The sequence below is a fragment of the Candoia aspera genome, chromosome 18 (assembly GCF_035149785.1).
Source record: "Candoia aspera isolate rCanAsp1 chromosome 18, rCanAsp1.hap2, whole genome shotgun sequence".
NCBI classification, from domain to species: Eukaryota; Metazoa; Chordata; class Lepidosauria; order Squamata; family Boidae; genus Candoia; species Candoia aspera.
In genome coordinates, this window is record NC_086170.1 from 8,706,017 (window position 1) to 8,715,850 (window position 9,834).

At 51.6% G+C, this 9,834-nt stretch overlaps 1 protein-coding gene across 1 annotated transcript; it reads right to left on the reverse strand.

Annotated features, from left to right (window-relative positions):
* Positions 1-1,378: 1,378 nt before the first annotated feature.
* On the reverse strand, positions 1,379-9,320 carry ICMT (isoprenylcysteine carboxyl methyltransferase). Its single transcript, XM_063317726.1, has 5 exons — positions 9,103-9,320; positions 8,021-8,109; positions 6,818-6,987; positions 6,150-6,367; positions 1,379-4,725 (listed from the first exon to the last, which is right to left on the reverse strand). Exons 1-5 carry the CDS (start codon positions 9,313-9,315, stop codon positions 4,444-4,446), a joined length of 972 nt encoding a protein of 323 aa, XP_063173796.1. The 5' UTR covers positions 9,316-9,320; the 3' UTR covers positions 1,379-4,443.
* Between the last annotated feature and the right edge of the window lie 514 nt (positions 9,321-9,834).

A 9,834-nucleotide genomic window follows, 5' to 3' on the forward strand; every position in this document is an offset into this window, starting at 1 on the left:
GCGTGGAAAATCTTCTTTTAAAAGAAGCGAATCCCCTGCTGCCATGCCAGTGCATACTCAGAACATGCATGAATTCTGCACGAAGGTGGGGTTTTACGCCCACATTGTGTGCAAACACGGATTCTTTTTTGTATTGTGCTTCCATGGATTGACACGCGTTCAAGAGCAATGCGGGGCCTCCAAAGCCTGTCCCAAATTACACAGAACAGGCCCTTCAACTTTTAACTGGGACGGCCTGCCTGCTTTGTCATCTGGGTCAATCCCAAGCGTGGGCACTGAAGAGCTAATTCCCGTTATTTGATTAGAAGGACAAGTTCTCGGAACAGGCAGATGGAAGCGAGTGCTGAAATCTGCAAACTGCGCAGGGAACGCCCTTGTGTATCCCAGGAAACAGATTCCTCTTTAGGACTAACAATCACCATTACCGCAAAAGGTTGCCCGTTGGCCCCTGTATGAGTCACTGCTTTCTTGGCCTGGCTTCCCACATCAATCACTTTAGGCCCCCACCTTTTTTTGGCCAGCTTTCTAAAAACTGAGCCGCCCGCAGCTTAGTTCCCTTCCAGGGAGTCTCCCCTTTCATCTCTGCACGAGTCTTTGTTCTAGGCTCCCTTTGTTCCAGCCAGGCCCTGGGTTTCTCCCGGATCTGTCTGGCACCTGGGTGAGGTACGCATGAGATTGTGTGCACGCGTGTGCTGGTGTGGGTTTGTTACAAAGGCAGGAAGACTTTGGAAAGTTCATAGTGAGTCCCTGTTCCCTCATTTTTCCCCTGCAATCTTCCCCTCCTTGACTTACAGTCATCCATTTAGTGACCGTTCGAAGTTACAACAGCACTGGAAGAAGTGACTCACGACCGGTCCTCACACTTACGACAGTCACAGAGTCCCCGGGCTCACGTGATCAAAATTCAGGTGCCTGGCATGTATTTATGATGGTTGCAGCGTCCGGGGTAACATGATCGCCATTTGCGACCTTCCCAGCCAGCTTCTGACAAGCAAAGTCAATGGGGGAATCTGGATTTGCCTAACAACCATGTGGTTCACTTAACGACCGCAGCAAAAGGTCGTAAAATCGGATGCGACTCACTTAACAACCGCCTCACTTAGCGACAGATGTTTCAGTCCCAATCGTGGTCGTAAGTCAAGGACTATCTTTACTGCTAATATTTCTAACAGCCTTGTAGCACTTGACAAAGATTTAATCTACATGAAGATGCCCCCCTCACGAGGCAACATCAGACACAAACTCATTTAAAATGCTCTTGACCCCCACCCACCACAAACTGCCCCTCCCATCCATTTTTCCTTTCTTCAATCATTTTTTTTATTGTCATGATTATTCGAGAAAGAAAATGTACCATCGACGTTTGGCAGAGAGGAAAGACATAAAAAATACTTGTTTTATTACTCGTTTAAAAAATAAAACAGCACAGAACTGCCTTCCCGTTTTAATTGGCCCGGGGCGACTGGTCGAAAGAGAGCAGAAAATAAAAAATCCATTGCCCTGGTTGAGGTAATAGAGCCCAACACCCCCCAGACACCCCCCCAAATCGCGAGTTCCCACCCAAAAGCATGCCCAGCCTTAAAAAAAAATTAAAAAATTATAAAACTGTGTCATCTCAGCTCAGCTTCTGGAAAAGCCGCATTCCGCAGCCTGCCCAGTGCCACCGATGGAGTACATTTGTGGAACGGCCCCTTGCGTTAAAATAACTTGAATTAGCATCTGCATGCTCCGGCGGAGGTGCACAATCTGAGATTTCCACTGGCTTTGCACCTCCCGGCCATACCTTGGGAAAAAGCAATGCTTAAGATACAGGCAGGTTCTCTGCAGCCTGCCCAGACTTGGGAAAAGGCCGAGGAAGTCAACGCGTTGGGTTAAATCCTGCAGAGGGGGCCGACTGCTCGGACCTCCCCCCCGGCTCGCCCGGAAACTGGATCTGTGAAATGGGAAAGGCGCTTCTCCCCAGTGCAGATCTGGCAGCCAATCTTTAAACCGGCTCTAGTCAAATTAGCGGAGACAGCTGTGAATTGGGGGCTGCAAATTTTTCACGGCTGTGCTAAGTCAGTCACAGGAGAAGCACGAGGCCGTCGGGAAGATGCCTGAGCAGCCCGTTTGCAGCTCGCAAGAGGTCCGGCAGATCTAAGTCTCCCGTCCGTGGGCGCTGCCGAGAAGATCCGGGTCTTAAGGCCGCCCCACCCCTCGTTCTGCTGCTAAAATTAAATGAGCCTCGCATTCGGATTAAAGTATTAAGATCAAAAGCAAGGCCTGATCTGATCTCCTCCTTTAGACAGGAGCTGAAATTCCTGGAGGGCTTCCAATCCCCACCCTGCATTTTTCAGCTGCAGGGAAAAATGGACACGCTTTCGCCTCCTGAACAGATTTTATCGTCCTGGCGCCCCGTTGTGAAATGTGGGTGCAAAGGCCGGTCTAGGGAGAAGGGAGAGTGGAAACCAAGCTCATCCCTTTCAAGAGGCCCAACCAGGCCCATGAGCTAAACATGTCACAGGACCCTGACCGGCTCTGTCCTTTCTCTGTCCTGCCCCCCCAATTCTGCCAAAGTGGTCATCCATCCTTCTCCAGACCAGCTGTCCTAACAAACCATGGTTTTGTTTGACAGGATGATCAACGTCACGGGCTACAAGGGCTGAACCACCCACCAGCCTAACATAGCACATTGGGTGAGCTCAGCTCCTGGGATTATCGTCCACTGTCTCCCACAAGGCGTATTTTGGGCTGCAAAATTCAGCTTTCCAAGAAACTCAGCTGTTGGGGTTGCAAAAATATGATGGGGGTGGAGGGGAACAAGAGAGGGTGGACGGTCTGGGGAAATCTCAAACCCCCCGATCATGTAAGATCATGAAACATCAGGGGGCGCAGTTCTCTGCACAGCTATCAGCCCCCTCCCTTGGAATCAGTTGTGCAAAAGGGAGGAAAAAAATCTCTAAATCCTCTAAAATCGTCTAAATCCTTACACAAATTCAGAATACTGCTTTTTGGAGCACAGGAGGCCGTTTGGGTGTGGACTTGGAAGTGAGCCTTGTCTTATCAGTGAGCCATTTCACTCAGAGGAAAGAAAGAAAGAAAGAAAGAAAGAAAGAAAGAAAGAAAGAAAGAAAGGAGAAAGGAGAAAAGAGAAAAGAGAAAAAAGAAAAGGAAAAGAAAAGAAAAAAAAAGAAAAGAAAGAAAAGAGAAGAGAGAAAGAGGGAGGGAGGATGGAATGAAGAGGAGGGAGGGAGGGGATGGATGATGGAAGGATGAGAATGGATGGATGGGAGGGAGGGAAGATAGGAGGAAGGGAAGGAAAGGGAAAGGGAAGAAGGGGATGGATGGAAGAGGGAGGAAGGGGAAGGAAGGAAAGAGGGAAGGGGAAGAGAGAAAGGGAAGAGGGAAAAAGGAAATGTAGTAAAGAAATTAAAAGTTGCTTGCCTCTGCAAGTAGTTTTCCAATCACAAAACCTTTGAAGAGTTTTCCACCCTCCACAGGGCACCACCACCCCTTTTTCCGTTTCACACCTGCCTCAGGTATCCTCAAGGAACACAGACGGTGGGTGACTACTGAAAGGCCTCTTGCATTTGGGGGCAAAAGGCCGTCCTGAATTGCAAGCCGGCCTCCGACGGCCTCATCTATTCAATCAGCATTTTTGCTAGCTTTTGAGCCCCCCGCCTCGGTTCCTGTCCCGATTACAAAGAGGTAACAAGCTTCTCTTTGGCATGTAAGGTGAACAGAAGAGCACACGACCCAAAAGGAGAACTGACGTCCTTCGACGAAGGAAGGACTTGACGTCTGGTTTTTATCAACTTACACCAAGTTAGAAAACAACTTGCTGCCGCGATTTACAGGAATGCATTTTGAACGCTTTCTCAGATGGAAACGGCAGAAGACAGATGGGGGGAGAGAGAGAGAGGGAGAGAGAAGGATGTTAAAATGCTCAAAGAGGAAGAAGTCAAGATGACAAGGAGAAAACAGTACTGGTTTTGCGTAAGTGACAGGGAAAAAAAACCCAGGCGTTTCCAAATCTTCCCTTCCCCAAAAATTCTGTTTTGGGGGTCAAAAGCATGGCAGGCCATCAAAGAAGGAATTGAGATTTGCTGCTGAAAGTCGACTGACCAGCCGGGAGAGAATTATGATCTCCGCAAAGGATTTAAGAGCAGGCTTCCGACAGCCCGGAGCAGCTGTCAGGAAGGGGAAATGGGAAGAGATGAAGATCGGCATGATTTTTCGGGGAAAAGCTTGTCTGCGAGAATTTCACTCCATTCCCAGGGAGGGGTTAGAATCGCCGCGACGTCTCTGTTCTGTCCACCGAAGCAAGAAACGGCAATTTTCTTTTTTCGTTTAAAAAAAAAAATCGGCCTTGCGGCTCAGTCCGAGAACTCTACGCAGCTTCCCAAATCCCACTTCCCGCTCCCTCTTAGCAAGGCAGGTATTTTTAAGCAACCCCAGAACTTATCATAGCCCTCTGCGACCCTCGGAGGATTTCCCCTGGCTAGGAAAACCGACCCTGGACTGGGCACCGATGCCAGCGAAGGACTTCCTCGTGTCACCCGGGCTGGGCTCGATTTTCAAGCCTCGGATAAAGGGCAGGCCGGTGGGTACCTTCTTCTTATAGGCCAGGTATTCTTCCCCAAAGAAATGAATCAGCGCCCTTTCTTCCTCTTCCACCCGCTCACGGAAAAAACGCCAGGAGACCAGGGTGTAGCCCACGAGGCAGATGGGGTTGCAGAGCAGTACCTGGAACAGCGAAGCCGGGAAAAATGGGAACTGGGGAAGGGTTCTCCTTTGGCCAGCTGCCTCGGGAAAGCTAACTTGATGGAGGCAAGCAGGCAGAAGAAGTAAAAGTCACCGGGAGTCGGGCGGCATATACGTTTAATAAATTATTATTATTATTATTACTATTAAAACCATAACAGCAATTCAGTCTAGATGTCCTCAACTGCTTAAATCATTCCATCTGAACTGTTTAGGGCAAAAATAATCAGGGGGCTTTTTTTTTTTTCCTCTTCCCTCCCCCTCTATTTTTCCTTTCGTGTCATGTAATTCAGATAGAGGACCTGTGAGCAGGGATTGGGCCGCTTTTTTTTTTTTTAATCAACAACCCACTCCTGGAACCTTTCAGCTGAAGAGCAGGCAAACATTATTTAAAGGAAGAAAAATACAACGCTCCAAAGCGCAGGTACATCCGGAGTTGAACAGGGCCACTGCTTCGGAACTGTTCTTCTTGACAGTGAACTGCAAATTACTCACTCCCCTGTCGAAGAGGGAGGAAGGAAGGTGGTGCCTGGCACAAAATTAGGAGGAAGCAGAACGAACATGAAAAAAAGAGCTCTCTCTTGACCTTCGTTGTATATGAGATGGGCGGCAGAGAAATTTGACAAATAAATAAATACATATTCCCATTTCACAGCTGTGCTATTGCAGCTCAGAATATCCCCTTGTTCCTATTAGGGTGACCACCTTTGCCACAAGCTTGCAACGGGGCATTCACATACCCCCTTGGTCATCCCGTGTTCAAAACCTGGAGGAAGTTAATTAATTTGTTAAATTAATCCTACTTATTAGGATTGTAAGAATGTGCCCCCAGGAGCATCCGAGAATCGCTTCTGACCCTTGTAAATTCTGCACCGTTGATAGGCTTAATGATTCTACCCATGCCTGGTTTGCTACATTAACAAAGAGGAGCTCCAACATTTTTCTGAGAACAGATTGCCACTTCACAAAGAACCCAGACACAGGTAGTCCTCGCACTTACGACCATTCGTCTAGCAATCGTTCGAAGTTACGACGGTGCTGGGGAAAGTGACTTGTGACCAGTCCTCGCACTTACGACCGCTGCAGCATTCCTGCAGTCATGTGATCAGAATTCAGGCGCTCGGCAACTGACATGTATTTACAACAGCTGCGGAGTCCCAGGATATGCGATCGACATTTGTGACCTTCCCAGCCAGCTTCCAACAAGCAAAGTCAATAGGGGAAGCCGGATTTGCTTAATGACCACGTGATTCACTTAACAACCACAGCAGAAAGGTCGTAAAATCGGGCATGACTCACTTAACAACTGCCTTGCTTAACAATGGAAGTTCTGGTCCCAACTGTGGTGGTAAGTCGAGGACTTCCTGTATACGTTTTAAAAGATGCTGCTGATGACTCAACAGTACCTGAGTTCCGACGCTCCAGCAGAACCACCCCACGTAGGAAGGGTGTCGACACCACCCGTAGACGCCCCGTGTCACCAGAGTGTGGGTCTCTGATTTTTCATTCTGAACGATGTGGTTGAAATTGGAGCCGGCGGTGAGCATCGCAGCCTTCCGTAGGCAATCCCCCAAAACCACCATCAGCAGCCCCGTGGAGCTCAGCCAGGCAACCTGCTTCATTTCTGCAAACAGAGAAGGACATTGCAGGCTGTCCTCGTTTAGCGACTGCCTCGTTTAGCGACCATGCGCAGCTACGACGGCAATGAAAAAGCAACCTCGCAACCAATCCTCACATTTCCAACCTTTGCAGGTCTGCAAAGTGAAGGAAAGCTGAAACCAGATTGCAAGCACAGGTGCGCAACCGCTTCACTTAACCGTGTTGCCTGTCCCAATTATGGTCGCTAAACGAGGACTACCTGTGCAACAGGGTTACGGTCTTCCACTCTTTATTTAATTTTTTTATTAATCACATTTATGTGCCCGCCCATCTGGCAAGAAGCGACTCAGGGCGGCTAACGCCCCAGACTGGATGAGGGCAAAGCAGCAGCTTTGTTCCCAGATTTCCAAAACGGCAAGGTATTTCTGTTACTCACCAGTTTTTTAAAAAACAAAACAAAAACCCAAGTACTCACCTGGGCAAATGAAGTTTTCCACGGTGAACTCGATCCATGAGGAAAGGGCAGCCAGGTTATATTCAAGACTGTGGTTGAGTAAGAAAGAATCCAGAGACAAGCTTCGGGGGTTGTTAACTGCCGTTACCAAATATTCTGAATAGTGGAACAGCGTCAAAGAACACATGTACCTGCAGAGAGGGACCAGGGGGTGCAGAATTGAGAAAAATCCTGTTTTCACTTCGAGAAAGCGAGCCGATCGAGAGAACCCGCACCGTATTTTCCTGCACTGTTACCAGGTGGCAGGGCAAGCCAAGAATGAACCAGGCTTTGTGAAAACCTGTGATTTATCGGACGTTGACATCGCTCTCATCCAGCCACACAGCCTGCGTTCACGTAACGTGATTTCAGACTCACAAGTGCTTTAACAGCAGCCGTGAAACACTTCTTCATTTCTTCCCCCCCAAAGGTGATGATAACAGCAATAATTTTGCTATTTGGATGTTAAAAAAACAAACAAACACTTGCAAAATGCGTTTCAAGTTTCCTTGTGCCTTATAACACCAGTCCGGAATATGATTCTAAAAGCTGTTTTTGGTGGAGGGGGTAAAGGCAACAGGCTAGAAAGCAGGAGGCTGCGAGTTCTAGTCCGGCCTTAGGCACAAAGCCGGCTGGGTGACCTCGGGCCAGTCACTCTCTCTCAGCCCTGGGAAGGAGGAAATGGCAAACCACTTCTAAAAAACCTTGCCAAGGAAACTGCAGGGGCTTGTCCAGGCTGTCTCCAAGAATTGGACACGACTGAATGGATTAAAATATAAATATATTATATTTTTATTTTATACATATTATATGTTATTATAGTATACTTTAAAATAAAGTACACTTTATTTAAAATACTTTTAAATAAAGAAAGAAATACTCCTCCAAGACATTAGATGTGTTCGGTGAACACAGCCACAGACCGTTCTGCAGACTTTATGGTTGACCGGTCTGCATGAAAAGGCACCCGCCTCGTGCGCACGCACCCCTGTGGTTTGCTGTGCGCCAGCCACTCCTGTAACTCAGTTGGATGAAGGCTTCCAGGGCTGAAGAATCTCGGTGCAAGCAGGGCATGAGGATCGTCCGGAATCCTGCAGCCCGAGTCAGAAAGCCCCAGCTCAGGCTGTCCTGCGAACTCCCCCAGGGAGGCCGTGCCGACCCCGTGCGGAGGAGCGCCCTTCTTACCAGCCGAAATGTTTCCACAAAGTCTGTCTGAAGCTGAGCAAGAGCCCACATCCGAAGGCGAAGCCCAGGAAACAGGCCCGGATGGCTATCTGAAAGAAACAGGCGGATGGGGCTGGTTAGTGGGGGGGTTCAGGCTGCCAGGCCACCGGGGAGAGCTGCTTGTGGCAACCGGGGTGAGAGATTTTGGGAAAGAGGGTGCATTGGTCCCTGACTAGCACTAAAACTACGTTCCTCAAATCTTGGTTGTTCTTGCCAGCTGTGTGTGTGTGTGTGTGTATGTGTGAGAAAGACCTATGTTCTTCCCCATCTGTATTTGCTGAAGGGGCATTTGGAAGCCACAGGTGGGTCCTGGGGCTTCTTGACCTTTTTAAGGGGTTAGGATCCCGGAGTGGGCAGGCCACGGAGATCATCCAGTCTGACCGCCCGGCCCAAACGAAAGCAGAAAGCTTTTCCTCGGCTGGGAAGTTGGGAAGGGACCTCGGAGACCATCCAGCCCACCTCCGTGCCCAGAGTAGAAATCAAAATAAGAGCGCAGAAGCTTAAGACTGGAAGAGCTGGAGGGGGCCTTGGGGGTCTAGTCCGGCTCGCTGCCCAGTGCTGGAATCCCCCCCAAAGCAGAGAATCCTAGACGGGAACATCTGGAAGGGACCTGAAGCATCGTCTAGTCCAGCCTCCCCCGCAAGTGCAGGAATCCTAATAAAGGCAGAGAATCCCAGGCTGGAACATCTGAAAGGGACCTCTGAGGTCATCCAGTCCAACCCTTTGCCCAGTGCAGGAATCCTCCAAAAAGCAGAGAATCCCAGGCTGAAATATTTGGAAGGGACACCCAAAGATCATCTAGCCCAGCCGCCCCGCAGGTCTCCCAGTTAACCCTCTCCTCCACAGTCAAGGGCCCCAATTTCAGCTGCGACCGCCCCCCGGCGGTTTCGAAAGAAGAACCCTCTGCACATGCCCAGGAGCCCTCCTCGTCCCCAACCCCCCCCCCCCGCGGTCCAAGCAAAACCGAAAGCGCCGGAAGAAAGGGGGGCTCAGCGGCCCCGCCCCTTCGCGCAGGGCGTGGCCGCGGGGAGCCCCGCCCTCACCTGGTACATCCCGCCCGGCGCGCGGCCCCAGGCCAGCAGGAGCGTCGCGTTGACGCCGGCGACGTGGAGCGCCAGCGCGGCGCGGCCCTGCAGGCCCGCCCGGAGCAGCAGCGGGACGGCGGCCGCCACGGAGCCGCCCAGCAGGAAGGCGGCCAGGCTGGTGCGCGCCTCGGCCCCGCGGGCCCGGCCCGCCCGCCGCTCCTCGCCGGCCATGGCGGCGCCCCGCTCTCGCGCCGTCCAAGCCTCGCGAGAGCGGGGCGCACAGGGGCCCGCCTGCCCAAGCCTCGCGAGAGCGCGGCGCACAGGGGCCCGCCTGCCCAAGCCTCGCGAGAGCGCGGCGCACAGGGGCCCGCCTGCCCAAGCCTCGCGAGACGCGGCGGCGCCGGGAGATACGAAAATGAAGAGCCGCCCGCGGGGCCGTTCCTGAGCCGCCTTCCGGGCCTCGCCGGGGAGAACGAGCCCCATCGCCCCGCGCCCCGGCTGGCCAGGAGCACATGGGCGTTGGAGTCCCGGGCAGCCTGGAGGGCGGTGCCAGGAAGCACCTCTTGGGCAACGGGGGGGCGGTGTAGCTGTACTACAACTCCCATCTCAGAGTCGGGGGACCCCCCCTGCTCCTCCAGCCTCGCCCCCAGCGACGGAGGGGCCGCCTGGCAGCCTCCAGCGCCGCTCGCCCGGGGGAGGCTGCAGGCACCGGCGAAGCCCGGCTCGGGAAAGGGAAGGGTTGGAAGGGAC

What these genes read in the sequence shown, in the direction of transcription:
- ICMT (XM_063317726.1), bottom strand. Translation starts at nt 9,315, where the DNA reads ATGGCCGGCGAGGAGCGGCGGGCGGGCCGGGCCCGCGGGGCCGAGGCG. An exon ending in CGCCGGGCGGGATGTACCAG is followed by an intron (nt 8,110 to 9,102) that starts GTGAGGGCGGGG and finishes TGTTTCTTTCAG; the next exon opens with ATAGCCATCCGGGCCTGTTT. An exon ending in GCTGGAGCGTCGGAACTCAG is followed by an intron (nt 4,726 to 6,149) that starts GTACTGTTGAGT and finishes TCGCTGTTCCAG; the next exon opens with GTACTGCTCTGCAACCCCAT.